The 22,063-nt window shown below is 38.0% G+C and overlaps 2 protein-coding genes across 9 annotated transcripts in view; both read left to right on the top strand.

Moving 5' to 3' along the window:
• The window catches only part of For (cGMP-dependent protein kinase for), a 114,053-nt gene extending 98,310 nt beyond the window's left edge, over nt 1–15,743 (top strand). For all 4 annotated transcript variants that reach the window (XM_072011629.1, XM_072011626.1, XM_072011627.1 and 1 more), the window contains 8 exons: nt 11,948–12,167; nt 12,245–12,308; nt 12,383–12,555; nt 12,798–12,944; nt 13,574–14,020; nt 14,143–14,442; nt 14,553–14,615; nt 14,721–15,743. In XM_072011629.1, the coding sequence (XP_071867730.1) occupies nt 11,948–12,167; nt 12,245–12,308; nt 12,383–12,555; nt 12,798–12,944; nt 13,574–14,020; nt 14,143–14,442; nt 14,553–14,615; nt 14,721–14,886 (1,580 nt within the window). In that variant the 3' untranslated portion in view covers nt 14,887–15,743. The remainder of the gene's footprint in view (nt 1–11,947; nt 12,168–12,244; nt 12,309–12,382; nt 12,556–12,797; nt 12,945–13,573; nt 14,021–14,142; nt 14,443–14,552; nt 14,616–14,720) is intronic.
• Nucleotides 15,744–17,069: 1,326 nt separating this feature from the next.
• LOC139991676 (uncharacterized) lies at nt 17,070–21,628 on the top strand. Of its 5 annotated transcripts, none has more exons than XM_074111929.1 (3): nt 18,123–18,909; nt 19,357–19,717; nt 20,473–21,628. In XM_074111929.1, exon 3 carries the CDS (start codon nt 20,487–20,489, stop codon nt 20,853–20,855), a length of 369 nt encoding a protein of 122 aa, XP_073968030.1. In that variant the 5' UTR covers nt 18,123–18,909; nt 19,357–19,717; nt 20,473–20,486; the 3' UTR covers nt 20,856–21,628. The 5 variants fall into 5 exon arrangements, with proteins under 5 accessions (XP_073968031.1, XP_073968030.1, XP_073968029.1 ...); XM_074111928.1 differs by having other exon boundaries at nt 18,123–18,986; nt 19,357–19,640; XM_074111926.1 differs by having other exon boundaries at nt 18,123–18,986.
• Nucleotides 21,629–22,063: the final 435 nt, after the last annotated feature.

Raw genomic sequence — 22,063 nt, 5'->3', positions numbered from 1 at the left:
GCGAATCTTTGATTTCAAGTTCAACAAAGCGAGTGAGATTGTAAAGTGCGATGCGTTACGATACGTTAAACCGACTGTTATAAATTATTATTCGTTTTTAGATCGGTATATGTTCGAGTTATGTAACTTGTTCATCGAGGAGTTATCGTGCCATATTTTATTCAACTAAATTAGTTAATATTTACCAGCCCATTTGCCATACCTTATCGCTATTCGCCTTTAATTAGTCTTACGGGATTAGCGAGATTTTTCATAATGTATTTGAAAAGAAACTCAACGAGCTAGAAACTGAACGATTCGTGTTAATGTATTCTGAGTTGTTACATTGTAAATGATTTTCTGTCCGAGTGATTTTCATCGAAATTAGTAGAGAAGAAAACAAGATTAATCAATTTCGCTGTATACTAATATCCCTGCGTAGATACACGTGGATAAAAAACAGCTTTCAAGAAATTTTTCAAGCATCCGAAATCGCTTCTAATTTGATCTTTGCTAATCAAATTTTCATCGATCTTCTACCATTTTAAAACTATGGCTTTTTGGCCCGATTACGAGAGACTATCTACACCCATAGAAAAAAGATTACACAGAGGATCTTTCGACCTAGATTTTCCGGTGACCTCCGTCAATAAAACTACCTGGAAAACTGGTATCTTTCGCTCAAGAATACCCGGTGTTATATAGCCGCCTATTTAAGGAAACAAGTATCTAACGTGTTTTATACAGAAGAAGAGTTTGGTATTTGATATTTGAGCATAGGTCAATATACCATGTACAGGTTGTCGCAGTTTTCCCCAGCCATATACCGTCAGTACACCGTTGTTAATGTTTTATAAGTCAAAATAAGAACAACAATGTCATTATTAAATAGTTGTAGAAGAGAGGTGCCAAAATTCTGAACGCTTTACACACGCGAGTTATTTTCCTGTTTATGGCAACAGTAGTGCCTAGTCATCAGACGTAAACTTCGCTACATTCTCACTCGCAACAGAATAGTAATCCGCGGTTGACGTTCGTCTGATGTAAAAGTAACGTTTTCTCTGACTTTCTGTGTCGTTTTATGAGATAACGTTATGTACCAACTGTTACGCTGTTATATCGTTAAAAATGTCTGTGTTCGATCGAGACGAGAATATTTAACAGGCAAGTTCCATCGATTATTTTCTTCGTTTTCACATTATTTTATAATACGCTCGATTGTAGTCTCGAATCGAACGACTTAACAACTCTTGAATGAAAATATAGGAAGCTTTCTGTTATTATCGATGAGCTTGCGATATGTATTTATCGAAGGCCAGTGAACTGTCTATTTCTGGAACTATATTTTAAATATCTATTGTGATAGTATCAGAAATGCACGCTAAAGGAAGTTATGTGTTTCGTGGCACCTCTCGGCTACACCAAAAAGATCGATATGAATAAATGAATAGATAAAGTATGAATAGATCAGAAATATTTACATGTAGTAGTAGTCAAAAGGTATTCCTACGACACCAGTTTCAAACAATAATTCTATTCTTTGCTGTTATCAGTCTTGTATTGGCAGGAATATGAAATATTTTGAAACGAAGTCGTAGTTGAAGTCGTATAAGTACATACAGCTTCTGACTGCTACTAGATGTAAATATATTTCATCTATTGATACTTCGTTATCGTAGTAACGCACGCTTTTCTTTCCATAACTTTCCATAACTCGTTAACGATTCTGCCAATAACACATATTTGACGTCTTTTTTTATCTCGATCTATAAAATATACTTACAACATATGGTGGAGAAAAAAGTCCACCGAGGTCAAAAGTGAAGGCGATTTTAAACAGAGGCAGAGTGTTTGGTTGTAACCGACGAGTCGAGAATTATTTTTATACCCACCTATGATCTCAATTTTTGGCTTTTGCTTCTAAAATAATCATAAAACCCGTTTTGATCGTATCTCCTAACTTTTTTAAATTTCATCTAAGGACGCGTTCCGCTTATTTTCATCTCGTGATTAATCTTTCTCGGCGTCTGCCCTCTTTATATAAATCCCTTTAGAGCGTTTCTTTCTCTGTTGATATATCGAGTAAGTTGACGACGGAATTATATTTAAAAGATCAACTGGAAGATGTCGAGAATACATAGTGGGAAAAATATAGCGTAATCGCGTAAACCTAAACGACAGAACCTTGGAACCTACTTGCGCTGTCATCAATGCTGAATTTTCTCAAGGATTGTATTCGTAATACAGGCAGTTCAGTGTTACGCGAGTGACACCATTATTTAAAAGTACAACCTCCATGGACGGTAATTATTTATACACTCGCCTAATTCTTTATGAATTTTGCCTCGTTATTAATTAAAATGGCTCGTAATATTGAATCGAGTTAAAAGGAGAAACCGAGCGAGTTTCGAAACGGGTTGTGCACCTATTCACACGAAATCGAGCTCAATTTGCTCCCAAACTGGCTGACAACATGTGGGTACTGGACACTCTAAATTCCGAGGGATTTGGTTTCAAAGTAATCGCAGGAAATTCGTGCTGGACCGATGAACAGCTGTCGTCCGAGATTCCACGTGATTCGAGTCATTCCGCTTCGTGATCTGGTCAGAGAAGCAAGCTTTTTATCGCGACGAATGATTAAACGTTTATGATCTTTGAATATACCGTAAAACTCAACGCTTTGAACAACCGCTTTTCTTAGTCTCCGAGATATTCGCAAAGAACTGTCTGTACCACTACGGTAGATTCTACTTAGAATTGTACGTCTTGCGGCGATTGGATAAAGTAACGCTTAGCTCAAGTTTTTGTCTTTTGCCGATAGTTTGGATAGGTTTAGGTAAACTGCCAAGCAATAACAATTTATATAATAGTAATTGCGTATGTTTATCATAATTTTCTTTTACGCGAATGTAATACGCGTTTGTTAATAAACGCGCTTTGAAAAGCGAAAGAAGAATTTCTTTCACGCTACGCGCTCTAATCTGACACTTACGCGAACGAAATAACCCGTCGAATCGGAATTTCCGAATGACTCGCGGAAATAAACGGGACTTTTCACCGACGAATCGCGTATTACGGACTTGCTCGAGGAATCTTAATAAATCCAACTATTATTAATTTGGCAATTCCCTTTTTCTTGCTCGATCTTGCTCGAGTAAAGCCGTGCGAATCTTATAAGGATACAGCACGCGAGAAATAAGTTCTGGTATCTCGCAAAGTCGAAAAATATACCGATGACTCATGGCGAACAATGCAAGGGTTCCTTACACGCGCGCCTGGAGGCGGTACGGTGATAAGGACCATTTCTCCTAACAGCATTCTCTGCTCTACCAGCACTCTAGTAATATATCCAGCTTCTACGGCAAATATCTTCTAAAGAAATATCCCAGTGTCTTATCGACCATACGCGTACATAAACAGTCTCGTTTCGGTTCTTCTTCTTCTTTGAAATCCCAAATTTCCTATCATACTATCCTACGAATAATCCTATAACTCTCGTCTCCTCGACTAAATCCCACGTTAGTCTCTCTAACTCTTTCGTCGAAACAATCTTTCTCAGACAATCTCGCACCATCGTCCCACAAAATTCTCCTCTGAAAGCAACGTACAACGAACACGTTCAGAGGCAAACCGTAAGGAATCCGCTCCAAAAAAGTCGCCTCGCGTCCTTGACGATATATCAGAGCCATCCTCGCTAGCGACGCGTTCGATGTCGCTAGAAGAACGAATCCATTGACCTAGTTTAACAAACAGGCACGAAAAAAGAGAAACCTATATACCGATAATGAGGAAAGAAACGTTAGAGACAGCGATCCGCTTTTGCAAACTGGCTAGTCAAGGTTCCCGGCGAGCATTGACGTAAAAGCTGGCTGGTCGACGCTCGAACCATGCATTTTCCCAACGAACCGCTTTGTCGTTATCCGCTACGGGTCGAAGAAACGAGATCGTCGGGTTGGACCGACGATAAGACACCGCTAGACCAAGTAAGCGGGAATTCAGTTACGCGGCTTTCGAATAAAACCTTTCGACGGGGATATCGTATGCGAGGCGTAAACTTTTTGTCCTGTTATATCGTCATGCTAGGTGGCTTGTCGCGGGTTTGTACACACACGGTGTACTCTTTAAAACTCTGCGCTACCCGATGTATACAGCCATACACGAAAGTATCGATACACCTTGTGGTAAGAGCATATTTGTTTCGATAAAACGTGTAACAGTCTACAAGAAACGGAACCGATCGTTTCTTGCACGATGTTCGACTTCGTCGTATCCAAGTGCGCGATCGATGGTTGATTCTTAAAACAAACGACTTTACGACGAGGAGACGACGGTGGTTTACTATGAAACGGAGTTCGTTCGTGGAATTGACTTTGGCAGAAATTGCGAGAAAGTTTCTCGGTCCAACGAAGCCATTAAGCGTTGCAATATTTCAAAGGACGAATCGGTACCACTGAGAGTCGAGTGGTAACGTCGAATTTCAAAACAGAAACCATTCGACACGGTTCGTCGTAAGTCGAAGCAGAAAGTTTAAAGAACCACTGCTGCGCAGATTATGAACGAGTCATTTTGAAACTGTGTACGTACGATGATTATCAATCTCATAAACCATCCGTCTAAGGAACGTCAAACGCTGTCCGTTGTTAATAAAATAATCTTTCTTCGAGTCAATTTTAATTATAACGATCGTATTCTCCGTGGAACATCCGGTAGAAGTCTCGCGCCTTGCGTTCATCGTACCTATATGCGAATAGAACATAAACCACGGGCAGACCTCGAAGAAGAATTATCTTCTTCTTTCTTCTGTTAGCTTCTCTCGTTCGAGGTCTCTGGCGGGTCAGCTATAGCGGGTGGTTTCTTTTCTTCGTCTCTCGCGAAGCATCTGCGAATACCTGAGACGCGTTCGAACAATTCCTTCGCGCTACACTTGGTGATTGCCGATATATCCTCGAATTTATCCAAAGTACAACGAGAGGTATCTTTTTACTAAATTGTCCGTCGTAGAGCGGAGACTTAATTTGTTTAAATAGAAAGAAAGAGTTGGTAATAAATTATTCGCGATAATGTACGTACACGTTCTATTTCCACACGAACGATTCTACCTTGATTCTACTATAGATAGATTCTACTACAACCGAATACACGTAGTATAGTACGAACGAATACGTCTACATACCGTAGAAAGCAGCGATCTAATCGAATTTTACTACTCCGATTAACCATAGGTTCAGCTAGCGAAACAAGAGCGTAACTTTCTATTGAAATTGCGCAAGACGCTTTATAATTATCAGTCACGTTAAAGACTCTATTTAACCGTGTACGCGATCCAAACGGAAATACGTTGGCGATGCCGGCGTATCCGTTTAAAAAATTACGATTCGAGTCGAATTTTTAACGTTGCGAGGCACGAGCTCGCCTCTCTCGGATTCAGAACAAAAAGCTCGATGTCTGATTCATCGCTCGTTTTGCAAACATTATGGCAAAATACACTCGCACTAGATTTCAACACTAAACTATTCAAGTTGGAAGAGAGAGTCGCGAAATCAATGACAGAACGTTGTTTCGGCTTAATTGAGAAAGGAATTTTATGATTTTAGAGACGAGAGAAGAAGAGATGCTTCTTGTACAAAAGCAGAATTTAATTTATTCTTACTTTTCGTAGGAGAAAGGAAACGTCGTATCTGTTTGCACGGTAAGGTTTCTAATAAAACTGACGCGTATTAATCACTTCCAATTACAGACTTCCTTTATTTGCTATTCATATTGGATATAATTCATTTTGCTATTCATATAATAGGTCTATGCTCTTTATTGCTAGTATTTTGTTTTCTCGTAATATTTCAAAACTATGTAGCAAGTTGAATGGACTTGCTATTTGAATCGATAAAAGTCTATCATACGAAGCAACAAGACAATAGAAATCGTATCTGGAGAAATATATAACAGATCAGTTGCTTAATTTGCTCGTCGATCGTTGTTGAAAGCCGTAGAGCGTAATTTCAGGAAGTTGTAGAATATTTTTCAAAAACTATCGTTGATCAATGTTTTGGTTAAAAGTATCGCTGCTCAAATTACTTTTCCAACAAAAGATCTCGTTTTATACCGTCTGCCATTCGAGGTTTACGTTCTATCATCCATCAAGATGATCTATCTACATCGAGATTGCCTCGCTATTCTAAATCAATCGCTTCTTGTTTTTCGCGATGGTCGAAGGTTATACAACGTTTCGCGGATAACGCGTGTATATAAATGTCATTACAAATGTCACGTACATGTACCGAGAACCCGGCGGAATTTCATTCCTTTTTCCTTTCGTAATCGAGAATTCGTGACCAGGTAAAGTTATTCCGTTAGTCACGTAATTATGTTCACTTTCCAAACTTTATCCTGTTTCGTAGCGAGCGGCAAAGCATCGTCGTCCGTTTCCAAGTTCTGCGAATTTTATCAACTCGTTCGATATTCCAAAGATCTCGAATTCTATCCGGTTAACTTCTAACATTTTCCAAATAATGATTCGCTAGCCCGATGTGTCGTTTGCTCGGATGGATGTTTAAAAGAGCTGTCGGAAAGGAGTAACGTCGAAGCATCGAGACGAGTTACGTGAGATCTGCGTTAATATCGGACGAGAATTCCTAGGACGGAGGTCAAGACTCGTAAAACCGAGGCGAAAGAGCTAACCACGGGTCTTGGAGGAACGCAATGGTGTCAGAAAATTACGAAACGCGACGGCAAATGCGTGCAAACCGTGCACGACAGCGATCCTGCTTTTAAAACTGTCACACTCGTTAAGAGTTGTCGCTCACTCGCATCTTTCAAACGTTCAACTCGTAAGAGCCGCGTTGATCTCGTCGAGCCTAAGTTTAGTTACAAGCAACGACTTCGCGCTTATTTTCCGCTACTTTTCCTCCTCGATAATTTACCCAAGTCGCGACGTAATTCATTCTGAAATGGCTTCGACTAATCGGGACATAGAATCCTTTATGTTTAATTGAATAACGAAATCGATGATCCCTGAAAGCAAGACTTTTCCAATTATGAGAAACAATTTTGAAATTGTCAATTTGTATCAACGTCGTACAATTCCAGGCATCGATACCTGTCGTATTAAAAATGGCTCGAAATTAGGGCCATTGTCGAACCTCGGACAAGGACTCGGCGATTAATCAAAGTTACCGCCGTGTTTGTCTTCTATGAGAGATATCCGGATTTAAATTTACATGGTATTTGCGAATAGCATAACGAATTAGAGATAAGGGACAACCTCGATTACAAGATGGAGCAACCTATGTAAACGAGTAAGTTCTTATTCAGGCATTAGCGTATTGCGTTACCGTATTGCATTACGCGCAGTAAGTAGCAGGGGCTAGCGCGTTCCTAGATTTTCAATCTGCTTCCCATTTTCGAAACCCACGTTTTTTTCTTTTTTTCTTTTTTTTTGTATTTTCTGCCTTCTGTATGGTAATCCGACGCTCTATCGTGCTGTAACGCGACTTCTATCGAACACCTGGATAAATACCTTATTTACTTCTTACGATAATATAACGTAATACGTTGGAAAACATATAGCGAAACGCAATACGAGGTCAGCGAAGATTTGAAAGAACTGTGGGAAAAATTAAACTTTACGATCGTCCCTCGAGATGTTGAATATTAATGTCAAGTACGAACGTTCTGGTGAAATTCGCGTTGGCACAGCTCCGAAACCTTGTCCTTTGAAACGCTTTTCGCTATCGTTATTTATAGTTTACGAGGAAATAACTTTCTCGAGTATCCGTCACGCGAGGAATTTTTATCGGGACGCGGGCTTTCATCGTGGCTGAACGTTTAACCTTCAGGTGCATGGGGTCTCGTTTTCTCCGTTCGTTTACCGCTTCGCTGTGTGAACAGACTTTGAAGCAGAAAATCCTCGTAACGACGCCACCGTGTTAATCTATTCAGAGAAAATAAGTAAATCGCGATAAGACACCTTGAGAAGCGTTCGTTCGCGCCTGTAATCATAAACGATACAATATTTTTAAATCTATGCGGAAATACGAAAAAATAAAAATGATTAATCCACGCTATGAGGTCATCGTCGTAGATAGCTTGATGCGTTCACTGCGACGGATTCTTTTAAGGACTTTTCTGTTTCACGATACGGGACTCTATGCTCATTTCGGCGTACGTTTTGTATCGCACTTCCACATTTGAAAACCTTGTCAAACATGTTACAACGTATTGCAATTATTTTAATCCGAATTCATTTAAATCCAATTAATACATAGGATACAAAGTATCCTTAGCGGTACGGGGCAAATACCAACGAGTCGTTACATTTTTTCCTCTAAGGAGCAAACGAGTCCCGTAGAATTTTTCGCTATTATTACGTGTCACGTAACTTTATCTTGCGAATACTTAATTAGCGTTTATTTCGTTGAGAAATGTGGAAAGACGACGATAATATCAGTTTCGCAAATTGGCGAAAGTTGCATAAAAAAGAGGCGGCAGCCCGGAGGAAGGTTCGTTACGGGGTCTTATATGTCCCGTGTCACGGTGAACGCGTTAACACTGTCGCGTAGGATCGTAGGAAACTTCGAATCTCCATTCGTACGAGTACGTTTCTCAATTTGAAGGTTCAAGTTCTGTTCTCCGGTAGAGTAACCAAAGTGAAACTTTCGAGCGGCAGTCGTAATCGTTCGATGCGAACCGAGCCAAACTGATAGATTGGCAAAGTGCAAAGAAGAGTGGAAGAATGCCCGGTTATCCCGGGGAATCGCATGGGTTCGAAACCGGTTCGCAACGTAAGTCTCTTTGTACCGGCTCGTTCTTGACAGGATACGTTATATGCACGCGAGGAAGTGAAAGCAACGTTCACGGGACAATACGGCCGTGGACTATCCCCTTCTCTCAACCCTCTCTTTGATAAAATATCTACGTATTACCGAATTACGGTACAGTCCTAACGAATCGTGAACGCGCTGTAGACGCGCCAGAAATAGAAAAGAGGAACACGCGTGAAAATCTGCTGCAGCGAGCCGAATGCGTATCCTTTTCTCTCTCTCTCTCTCTCTCTCGTTTGTTCGCCATCTTCGTCTAAAAGGCCGAACGTTGCGCCTTCGTTGCTAAAGTGAATCACCTTCGACGGTTTAAATTATGCCGGCGCAACAGTAAATCAAGCATTTCGCGAAAGACGAGACAACGCGAAGAGATGCATGCACTGGGAGAAGCGGCTGTGTGGCCTCGTTTAATCGAGAAGAGCACGCCTCCGCGACAGATATACGATATACCGAGTGGCGGAACGAGTTACGCGTTAAGAAACATGCTCCAAGCTCTTGTCGAGCTTCGCAAAAACCAAGCTTTCACGTGTCTACCTGACTTTTATGCGACGGATGATCGGAGAAAACGGAGATACTAGCCGATCGTTCTGTCAAGGTATAGAAAGAAACTTTGAACTCGGTGATCTGAAAAATTCGTTTAACGTTAAAAGAAATCTTTCCGATTGTTCGTATAAAAGGTGAATCGTTGTAACGAATTGATTCGACGATACACAGCTGCTTTTTCCTTTCTTTCTTTCCTTCTTCGCGAAGCTTTCCATAGAAGCAATATCCTTACGATACCAATTTCGCTTCTTTCGATCATCGTCGTTTTAAATCACACGGAAATCAAACTGATTATAAAGTTAAACGCTTGCTTATGGATTCTGCTATTAAATTGATGAAATTTTTAGAAAACGTAATCGATCGGTTTCGCTGCTGAGTAGTAGCTCGCTTAACGAGAAAAGACGATTACTACGAATAGAAAATATAGAAAGTAATGGAGGAAACGAATTAGACGTTTCCCAGCACCTAAAGAAGGCCAAATGTCATTTATCACGGAAGAGTTCATGTTCATAGATCTCTCTCATCTTTTTCTTCGCATAGCCATCGGTGATATTTCAACTTGAAGTTTACATCGTGCCAACCGATTATTACCAACTCGTGACGAATATTTATAGCGGCAATAGTCAGCTATGATTGGCTAATCGTTTTCATTTAACAATTACTCTCCCTTCCTCGATCTATTTCTGCGCCGGCTCGCGCTTTTCCTAGAAAAGAAACGCGGATCTAACGAGTCGAGATGAAGTCGATTCGTTTACAGAGAGAGTATTGTCACGTACGAGTACGCGTTTCTCGGAATTCCGATGCAAACCACCGTAGCGTTAGTTAATCAATTTGCTGATTTTCACCGATCCACGCTATATCGATCCGATGGAACGCCGAAACGATTTACGTTGATCGAACGTTCTTCGCTCCTCCCAGTGAATAGTACGAGTTCGCATGGTCTTAAACCCCATTCTTCGCAACGTTTTTTTTTTACCTTAGCACGAAGAAAATAATCGCAGCTTTGTCGTACGCGATGCGATAGCGACGCCTAAAATCACCAGTTGCACGCCGAGTATCGGTAACAAAAATGTAGAAGTCGACGGTATCTTTTGCTAATACGTGAAAAATTACTAAACCGCATAAGGGAACTTCCGCCAGGTAGACGGCAGTTTCGTCCGCTGTACGTTCTCCGAGTGGAGCAAAGAAAGAAACGACGAATTGCAGAATAGCGCTCGGAAGAATTGTTTACGGTCGGTAATAGCGGCACAAACAGTCTAATCGGAGAAGCAAGAACGTGGGCGAAATCGAGTATACAATGCACACGTTAACGGTAAGCGAACAGAAAACTGCACAGGTACCGGATGCTTTTATGAATAGGCCCATTGTACGCTAAGGGATTGGGTCTGAGATAACTGCGTACGTTCATTACATCCGGTCCACACTCGCGTCGACACGCTGAAAAATGTTGATTACTATAGCAGACAGGGCAATCTTTACACACTGCCGCGTGACGCAATTTGCTCCATTCGGACAACCGCAAAATTACCAGTTTTACAAGATGCTTCTGATTTTTCGTCGCGTTCAAGATTTCTTGTGATTTTTGTCGTGCGCGATTTTTTAGCGACTCACGCGGTTTAATGCCACGCAATTATCATAAAGCGTTTCTAAAGAAGCTCGGTGTAACGTTATCTAAAAATTAATTATCAACAATGAACAGTGTAATTTAACCCCTCGACTGTTACCCTAATTTATTGTGATATACAATAGATCGATATACAATTGGAACCGCTTCTTCGATGATAGCGGCGCGGTTCGTCATCGAATAAAAGTACGATCGATGAAAGGAATTTCGAAAAATCTGACTCTGTCGATATGATTGTATCTTAAATGTTTCTACATATGATAGAAGAATACGATTTGTATGCGTTATATAGCATAAGCTCGACGAGTCGTCTAATGTGTTTTTGATTATCTGCTGCGAAGATTTCAACAGCATGCGTCCGCTGGATTGCAGGATTTTCGAGATAGCGTAATTACATCTATCGAGTTACTTGGGATTGAAATATTAGACGTTCTAAGTTATCCAGAAGCGTGAATTAAATTGTTCGCGCGTAACGCTAAATATGTACAAAAATGAAATACGAATTTCAACTACGACGAATGTGAAAAATTAAGATTTCATAAAAAGTACATCCGCGTGATCCAAACGACGCAGGTGTTACTCGAATTTTGTAATAATCGATATTTGCGCCAACAACCGCGTCATCTTTGTATTAACCGATGGACGAAAGTCTCCTTTAACGAGCGTCCGATACGTTTGTTAGCGTGAACCGCGACAGGTGGAAAACTTTGTCGAAACGCGATCGCCTGCGCTGTTAGTCGAAATTTATCTTTGGGTCGCGTTAGGAAAGACACGTCGAGAAACTTTTGTTCTTTCGACGAAGCAACGAAAAATGTTCGTTTGGTCTTTACTTTCGTTTAATTTGATAAAAAAAAAAAAAAAAAATTGTGTTCTCAGGAAAAATCACAGTCTGCTCGATGATACTACTGTACGTTGTGTGGAACGAAAATGATGACCGAGGGATGTTTGACAGATTCAGCAAATACTAATTATTCGATCCTGTTTGCAGAGGGTAAAGTGGAAGTGTCTCGCGATGGGAAATACTTGAGCACTCTGGCACCGGGCAAGGTGCTCGGTGAGCTGGCAATTCTTTACAATTGTAAGAGGACAGCAACGATAACAGCGGCTACAGATTGCCAGCTATGGGCCATCGATCGACAATGCTTCCAAACGATTATGATGAGAACCGGCCTCTCGCGGCAGGCCGAATACACGGATTTCTTAAAGAGGTAAAAATCATTTTCACGCGATAATTGTGGAAGGGCGAGGACACGCTTAACGAACGACGTGATTTTGTTTGTTTCAGCGTTCCTATCTTCAAGAATTTGCCCGAGGAGACTTTAATCAAAATTTCAGACGTATTGGAAGAGGTAAGCTTCGATATCTTCTCGATGATGTTTCTCTCGTTTCTCGTTTATTCCATATCGTGTACGTAATTTTACAGACTTTTTACAACAATGGGGATTACATAATCAGACAAGGAGCAAGAGGAGACACGTTTTTCATAATAAGCAAAGGGCAAGTTCGCGTGACGATAAAGCAACCCGACACTCCGGAAGAAAAGTACATCAGGATGTTAAGCAAAGGCGATTTCTTCGGCGAGAAAGCGCTTCAAGGGTAATTGTTTCAAATTTTATTAGATTATTATAAAATAGGGGAATTAAATCGTTGTAAGGGAACGATGTTGGATATTAAAACGGTGATTGAAACTTGTAATTTTTATTCTTTGCTTGCCAAATATAGGACGTTACCAGAGTATGTACGTAGTCGATATACTATATGTCGCACTTTCGTCTCGTCATAATCCCACGGTATCACGAAACGTTTAATACGAATATTAATGCGAAACGTTTCCACAGAGACGATCTGAGAACGGCCAACATAATCGCTGACGATCCGGAAGGAGTGAGTTGCTTGGTGATAGACCGTGAAACGTTCAATCAGCTAATCTCGTCGCTGGACGAAATTCGTACGCGGTATAAAGACGAACTCGTGGAACGTAGAAGGTGAGCCTTTATGAACTTACAGTTCGTAATCCGATCGTACGCCGGTAAAACGTGGCTTTATTACTAATAACCGCGTTAACTCTCATCAACGTTAATTATACACGACCATAATCATGATCGTGAATCGTCTGTTAAATCGCTGGTCTATGTGTATCTGTATGTTATGTTTCACGCTTGCTACCTAGGATGGGAGAATAGAGCGTGCTATCTCGGAGTAAGTTTCGCGTTACGGTACAACCATGTGTGTGCTAATGATTCGACAATTAAGCTAACGTTTCGCTTTTTTTCTTCGAGACGTGCCAGTAATTTGCATTAATGCCGCGTCTCTTAGAATAGAGGCTCGCATAACACGGAAAAAATGAAAAAGATTAGAAACTAACTAGTTGTTAATAAACCCTATTAATGTAATTTAAGAGCATTTTAAGCTACTCTTAAAAATACTCTGATTACGTTAAGATCTCTATTAGGTAATATTTCAGGCTAGAAAGACATTTTCGCTTGTTCTTTTATTACTCGTTGGCAATTATTTCAATTTCTGACAAGAGCGTACCTGCGAAAAGTTAGTGTAATTAACGATCGTACAAATATAAAACGAACGAATCCATCATCCGAATAACGCTTTGATACAGGTTGAACGAGGAATTCAGAGATTTAAGGCTACAAGATCTTCGACCACTGGCTACTCTGGGCGTAGGCGGTTTCGGAAGAGTCGAATTGGTTCAAATAGTCGGGGACAGCAGTAGATCCTTCGCTCTAAAACAGATGAAGAAAGCCCAGATCGTTGAAACGCGACAGCAGCAACATATTATGTCGGAGAAGAGAATTATGGGCGAAGCTGATTGCGACTTTGTCGTGAAGCTGTTCAAAACGTTCAAAGACAGGAAATATCTTTATATGCTGATGGAAGCTTGCCTTGGTGGTGAACTCTGGACTGTTCTAAGGGATAAAGGTCATTTTGATGACGGTACGACACGATTTTACACCGCTTGTGTCGTCGAAGCTTTCGATTATCTTCACTCTAGGAACATTATATACAGAGATCTCAAACCGGAGAATCTTTTGCTCGATAGTCAAGGGTAAGATGATTTTTAACGTACATCTAACGTACAGGATGAGATAAAGAAAATTTCCTCCGACGCGTATCACTGTACGTGCGATGCGATATAGCAATGTAACATCGACGTAATACATTTTTTAGATACGTAAAACTGGTTGACTTTGGTTTTGCCAAGCGTTTGGATCACGGAAGAAAAACGTGGACTTTCTGTGGTACACCCGAGTATGTTGCACCGGAAGTTATTTTAAATAAAGGACACGATATCAGTGCCGATTACTGGTCCCTTGGTGTACTGATGTTTGAACTTCTCACGGGTACACCGCCATTCACTGGAGGCGATCCAATGAAAACTTATAACATTATTTTAAAAGGAATCGACGCTATAGAATTTCCTAGATCGATCACACGAAATGCAACTGCATTGATTAAAAAGTTGTGCAGGTAATAATTAAACTATAATTTATACACGAAAAATACTAATTTAATATATCCTCGTTACTATCCATCGATTGATTATCGGATAGATCGTGAAATTAATTATTTATTTTAAGGGATAATCCTGCAGAGCGTCTTGGATACCAAAAAGGTGGCATTAGCGAAATACAAAAACATAAGTAGGTGTATCAAAATTTGCATTAGTCGCGTAAAAAGAAATTAATTGCGTGTAAAAGAAAAAGGGAGAAATTATTGTTTATCAACGATCCTATTTTCTTATTTAGATGGTTCGATGGGTTTAACTGGGAAGGCCTCAGATCGAGAACTCTTGAACCTCCGATCATGCCACGAGTTCAAAGTGCCACCGATACAACGAACTTTGACGAGTATCCTCCGGATTCAGATCCCCCTCCTCCTGACGACTTATCCGGCTGGGATAATGATTTTTAATCGATATTTAATTTATTTGTTCAAAGAAATCGTTATTTCTGAGAAAGAAAAATGTTGGAAAAAGCTTCAGCTCTTATCGAGAGAATCGCAAGATAATTGGAAGATCGGTGGAGAACGTGACCATCGGCATTCGCATTTATTCAACGAGCTGGTACTATGTGATGTTTAGATAATTGTTTAAAATAACATCGATCATCAAGGAATCAAAGAAAGCGAAACTGGCCTGTGATACGATAATTAGGCTATTGAAAATTAGCTTTTCCAAACTTTTCGAGTCTATCGAATGATCCATAGATTCGAACATAGAGAAGATTATCTTTTTACCGTACTATCTAACAAGAAGTATGAATTTTCAAGACGTCGGCCAAAAGATTATTGGCATGAATTAAACATGCGTCCGATTTAGGGAAATCTCTATACACACGAGCTCGCGTTCGATAAGATTAGAAGTCGAACGTGGCATCGTGAGACGCGCACGAATGCGTTAAGTGCCATACCTAACAAAGGTAAGAGTCGAATACGATACGTGTGTACGAAGCGTCCACCTGAACGTGCACGATGTACAGTGAACTTAAATTGTAAGAGACATCTTGCCATCGAACTTGTAAAGTCGTGCACACAGTTTTACAGAATGAAGCATGTCGGATTCTTCAAGCGTCCGATTCATTGTTGTTTGATTTACTCTATAGTTTATTGTAATAATTCTATTTTAATTAATCATGCGAAAACCTGACTTCTGTAAATAATTGACTATAAATAAATAAATATATATATATATAATATAAAAAAAATATATATATATATACTTAGCAATTCTCAATGTATATCGATTATAAATAAAGTTTTATTAATGCTAATGGTGCGTAACTGGTGTTACTGTTATAGTTATCGTATGTTTGTCTTAGACTCCTTTCAAACAAATTTTGTATTTTATTCAATTATATTTTTATATTTGTAATATTTTTGAAATTTAATTGCACAAAATTCCTTATTTCTACTAATACTCGTATCCCATACGCCTACCCATCGACGATCATCTATTATTAATTTTATACGTGTACAAAAGGGAGATGGAAACTCGAAAGTAAAATCAAGATGACGTATGTGTCACGTCTAGCGCTCCATACGAGCTGTAACGTGAAACAGGAAAAGGAATACGCCATAACTCGTGAATATAACTCTAGAGCCATAACTCTGGGCAAGTGGAATTAGGAACAGAAAGCTTAAGGGAAATAAAAAATTAATATCGCAATAAATCCACAAACAAATGCTCAACAATATTACTGGAGAAAATTAAAACCTGCCCTAAGAATATCGAAATCGAAACGAGGAACAACCGAGACGTCCGTTGACACGCACCGCCTTGCGCGCGCTCTCCCCATCGCAATACCCAGTAAGATAAACAGGCAACTGCAGCGCGGCAAAGTATCAAGTATCGACGTGAGCAAAGGTAACTACGTGTCAAAGAGAGTACGACTTATCATCAGCAGAAACTAGCACTGCGAGAGGAATGCAGCTGCCAAGGGCTTCTAAAGAAGAAACTGTAATACCTTCGGAAGGACGTCAACAAAAACGAAGACTGCAACATTCGCAGAAATAATTACGTGCCAAACTCCGCGTTACCATGGAATAAACCGTCACGTGATAATTATACCATGATAGTTTTAGTATAAATAAGCGTAGCCACTTAGAGCAAAGTTTAGTTGAGTGAAAAATTAGTCGAGAAGTTAATATCGAGTTGAGCGAAGAGTTTAGTTAAATTGAGATTCAGTTGAGTGGAGTCGAGTTGAATTAAGAGTTAAGAATTGAGTGGAGTTTTTCAGAAAACTATTTAACGGTGTAGTATGGTGGATAAGAAGCCTAAGAGATATCGGCTGAACCATAAAGAATGTCGCGAGAAAGCCGATGTATCGACAGGCCCATCGATGTGTGGTCGGTCCTTTGATCGAATAGTTTCGTAGAAAAGGCATACGTGACCCTGGCTACGAGCGGTTGCGTTGACACGTGCGTGGTGGGGCTAAGACAGAAGACAAAGGGATGCTAAGGGAGAAAGACGAATTAACAGGCAGTGTCAGTGGAGAAGTCAGAGAGTGCGAACTACATTGTCGAGAGATTGTTGCTAGCGTTGTCGAGAGAGTGTGGTTCGCGTGAGAAAGAGAGAGAGCGTTGGATCCACGGGTGACGAGAGTTGCAAATTAACTATCTAGTTGTCTTAATTATAGCACGTTGTTGTATTTAGTTCACGTTAAACAACCATCGTTTCCTGTTTAATTAATATCTGTACAATCCATTTATTGTAAATAAGCTAATTGTAATATAAGATCCCACAAGAGTGAACATCAAGAAGTAAATCTAAACAGCCAGTCGTTCATTGTTCGTTACTCGTTAGTCAGAAGTTGAAAGCACACGGTATATCACTTAGTGCGATATTTCCAATTCAATCCAAATAAAGTGCGATCGGTAGTATATATAAGCAAGGTAAGAATTTTATACATTGTAACACTCTCTTCTCTAAAATTTCGGACTTGTAATGCATTGATCATTTGAATAAATTAGGCGTTGACTATTAGGATCAACAAACAAGAATTATTATTGTATATTTAATGGGCCTTCTTTAAGAATATTAAACATTCAAAAACGACCGTTCCCTGTGCTAACTTGTGATCTCGTCGCAGTGAATGAATCGCGCTGGTTACGGTGCCATCAATAATCGAAGAAGCCTACGGATTTTTCGCAATTCTCCTCCCACTGTTAGCAGAAATATCTGCTCGTCTTTGGGCAAGATTTGCGAAGCCACATTTGTTGCCACAGAGAGTATTATCGTTACAAACAGTCTTTGTTCATGCTAAGTGCCAAAAGCAAGAAGGAATTACAGAGACGAGGACCATGATAGCAAGGAACGTGCAAAACATTAGTTTAAACGTTTGTTAACTGCCGAAATTAAAAGAGAAGAAGAGAGAAGCCGAAAAAATTAGGATTAATCATAGAGCAAATAGAAATTAGTTTCTAACTTTTTTTTTAAGTAAAACAGTATGATCAAAGGAAACAATTACAAAAAATGTCTTACGGTGTATTTTAAAATAATATATTTCGTGTCTCAAATTTTCGTGTAACGATATCTCTACTGCAACAAATAAATTACAATTTTTCCTTAAATTTTTCTTTTGAAATTTGCATTCTCTATTTGCTACTATTAGTGCGTCAAATTAGGCTACGTTAGATGTATTAAATAATGTTTCATCTTCATCTATTGTTGAGTATTCTCAATTTCAAATCATTTGAGATAAACGCCGCATAGTGTTAATTTTAAGAACGAATGGTCGCAACCACGGTCATATAAACGATCTAGATCATGATCATATAAACAAGTCTGAACTATGATGTAAAAGACTTGGGAATTGTCATTAAATTAGCCTCTAAAATAGCTTATCAGTTTGGATATACGAATGACGCCAGCAGATAAATTTTGTCCTCAGTCCTTACTGTGAGGTCAGCAAATCTACACTGGCTAATAAAATGACCTACAAAACTTGACCTCATATCAAATTATCGATCTCGACCTCGGCCACAGAGGTATCAAGATAAAGTATGTGAGCGAGCTAAAAAAGCGCTATAGGAATAGAAAGAAAACGCTGCATATATACCTCTTGTGTTCTTGTTTAATATCGCATGCACATTTGTATAATAAATATAAGTATAACGATCGACGAAGGACAGGATAGACATGACATTAAATGGAACTTTGTGTCTCATGTTATAAAATACCGACCTGTCAAAAAAATTAGAATATTTCTTACGCCATCTACGATATTCTGCTGCGAACATAGGAATTATTACAAACAACTCCTTAGTGATCTTATCACTGATGGGACGTGATATTTGTAACATCAGCTTACCGACATCTTGCTGTTTTACCGATAGAATGTTTAAGAATTTTTGCCTCTATCGCCCCCCCGTATTTCACACCCGAGGTGTCGCGAACGCGAGCTTGTCATCAACCATGATATCAACAGCCACTAAAAGGTAAGTTGCACCTCCACGTAGTCCAGACGGTTGTATAATTTATCGTCGGGCCTTTATTTTTCATTACGAAATTTCTCGTGCGTTATTTCCATTGGCATTAAGCAAGTAGAGACAAATCGAAGTTATAGATCGCAAAATTTGCACTTTTTTGCATTAAAAAGATTGTTGTTTAAGAATTTTAGACTTTTAATTCCTTTAATAGTTCCAAAATAAAATATAGTTTCACTTAATAGTTTCTAAAATGAGTTGTTAATAATAATAAAGTTGTTTATGCAATCGGGACGTATTAAAATCGGAAAATGTTAAGTATGTAATAGGTTCTGCACGAAATTATCTTTCTAATCAAATGCCGAAGTATAGGATTCTATACACTTCCTTCACAAGCTTCCATATTCTATATCATCCTCTTTGAAAATTTCTTCTCTGATCATACTTATAATTTCATAGGAAAATTCTGTTTTAATTAAACCCACTACTATGCTGAATCGATAATGTCGCATGTAACATGGAAGCGATATGGGGAGTCAGGTGACCCCCAAAACGTGGGACACAAAAAAGCATTGAATGTCAAGTGTTTTTCCTGTACTTTTTCTGTATGTAAGTGTGAGACCTGTTTATATGAAAACAACCGTGACCGTGACCATGTGACCACATTCTAACTGCCAGAGATTTTCTCTCTATCATTATATGTATATAAAAAGTAGCGGCAAATATTGAAAAACATGCGACAAGTACGTACTGTTTTACATTAGTTTTCAAAGCATTTTCATACGTGGATCTTGTTATATACTCATATTGTTTAGTAGAGGTAAAATTTTTATCTATCTATCTATCCATTTTATATCTTGTTTTCTTTTCCTTTATCATTCTTTCATGCATCTTAATAATACATTGAAAAAGAATAGATATATTTCAAAACTTTGCTTGAAACTTTAAATTTAAATTAATATGATATGTATATAAAACATGTATGTGTACCCGTATTCTTTATAAATAATTATTTGAAGTAGCTTAAATGTTGTTTAATAACAAAATAAATAATAAAAAATAAAAATCGATATGGATTAAAAATTTATTTCTGTTATCGATATATAAACAATATTCGGAATGTTAAATAAATTTATTTTTTAAACAATTTTTGTTCTCGCTACACGTGTCTTGCTTTCACAGTTTGTACCGTATTTATTTAATTTACGTGTAATTGTGTTTATTTTTTGAGTATTCTTGTATATTTAAATTTCCACAAAAATTTCATATAATATACATTTCTTTTATTCATATCTTAATTAAATTATGAATCGATATACGAGAATATAAATTCAATATTTTACTGTGTCATAAAGCTTTATGCTTCAAAAAAGAATTCTCATAAGGAACTTGCGCTGAAATTTTTTTTAACATTTTCGATTTTCTCATTTTTATGTTTTATTATTGTATTATTGAACAGTAAAAAACACAATAGTGGAAGTTCTCATGGGAGACTATTATATGTAGTTATCATAATTGTTTTGATGTTTTTATTTATGATACCTTCGTGTAAAACAAGATTAAATTATATTACAGTATATATATGAAAAATGGAAGATAAGGGAAAAGAAACTGGTAAAGGAAGAGGAGCTGCTCTCTTAAAGCTCGCGAAAGAAAAAAGACCTGGAGATTCAGCTGTAAAATCATCATCAGAAAGTCCAAGTCAAACACAACATAATGTTCCTCTGTACTATCCAACTGAAATGCCATCCAGTTCTACAACAGGACATGGAAGAGGAAGTTTATTAAGCACATTAAGATCAATGCAATATGCTAGTGCATCAACTTCTAAACAAGTAGAAGTAACTAGTCCAGATAGAGAGTTGTCAGTCGACAAATCTGCTGAGTATGTACGCCAATTTATAGATATATTATTTTCAGTTATATCTTTAAATGTATTTTCATCTTTCCAAAAATAGTATAATGTCATACTACCTTCCGGGTAATAATTACAAAAATGTATTTGTTACATTAAGAATCAATCATTTGATATATTATTTAATAGAATCATTTAAATTTACAAGTCTCTTTTCTCAGTTTAAGGATCATTTAAGAAAAGGATATACCTCACCAATTTTAATACTTTTCAAATATGTTGTTAAGATCAACATGCTGAATAACTTTTTCTTATACATATAACTACCACTTGTATTTAGTTTTTCGAGATATTCATAAAAATACTTTTGCTACTTTTTATTTTGGATTAAGGTTGATTTACCATTATGTATGGACATGATGATATTATAGATATGTTCTTGCTAAGATGCATTCATAATATGAACTTCATACGTATCACATTTTAATTTGTAAATGCAAGAAGGTAAGAAACGAATTTAACGTATAATTAGTTTAGCTAATTTAGTGAGAGCCATAAACACATATGGAATATCATCAAGTCTGCACATTAAGATAACCATAAACTACCTCAGAGATAAAGAGATTAATCTAACCCAAACCAAAAATAAAAAGTACCAAAGGTGGTTTTATGAATAACTCAAATTAAAGCCAAGCGGCAATTATATGTTTAAGGAAAAGTTGCAGAGAACTGTGTTCCCAACAATGTACATATTTAAAAGCGATTGAAATCAGTGAGGTATATTCTCTTCTGCATAATCACCAAAATATGCTGTAAGAAACATAAAATACATGTTACAAGTATATGTGTTATTAAAACCAAATAAAAATATGTTTTTATAGCACTTCTGAAGAAGTTACTAGTTTGAAAGGAGTATTAGGTGGATTAACCGAAATAACACTAGAAGAACTAAAAACTTTAGCTACACCAACTTCAGAACTTAAACACACTCGACGAGGAACAGGTGGAAGTTCGTAAGTTTTGATATATGTACAAGATGTCTCTGCAATTATGATATGATCAAAGGATAATTTCTCATTAAAGAATATGCTAAAAATACAGAATGAAGATTTTGCATATAAGGCTCTGTTTTCAGAACACAACTGTAAATGCCACCAAGTACATGTACATTAATTCCATTTTGAAAATGAGTAATTACTTTATACCGTCAATTTTGATCATTTTGTATTTAATTATTGCAAAGATACCTGTAATAACCTAATAAAATTCCTAATAATAACAACAAAATTAAGCGAAACAAATTAGAAAATA

This window comes from Bombus fervidus, chromosome 10, assembly GCF_041682495.2.
Source record: "Bombus fervidus isolate BK054 chromosome 10, iyBomFerv1, whole genome shotgun sequence".
NCBI lineage: Eukaryota > Metazoa > Arthropoda > Insecta > Hymenoptera > Apidae > Bombus > Bombus fervidus.
The sequence above is the reverse complement of the archived record's forward strand: the minus strand, read 5'-3'. Positions and strand labels throughout refer to the sequence as shown.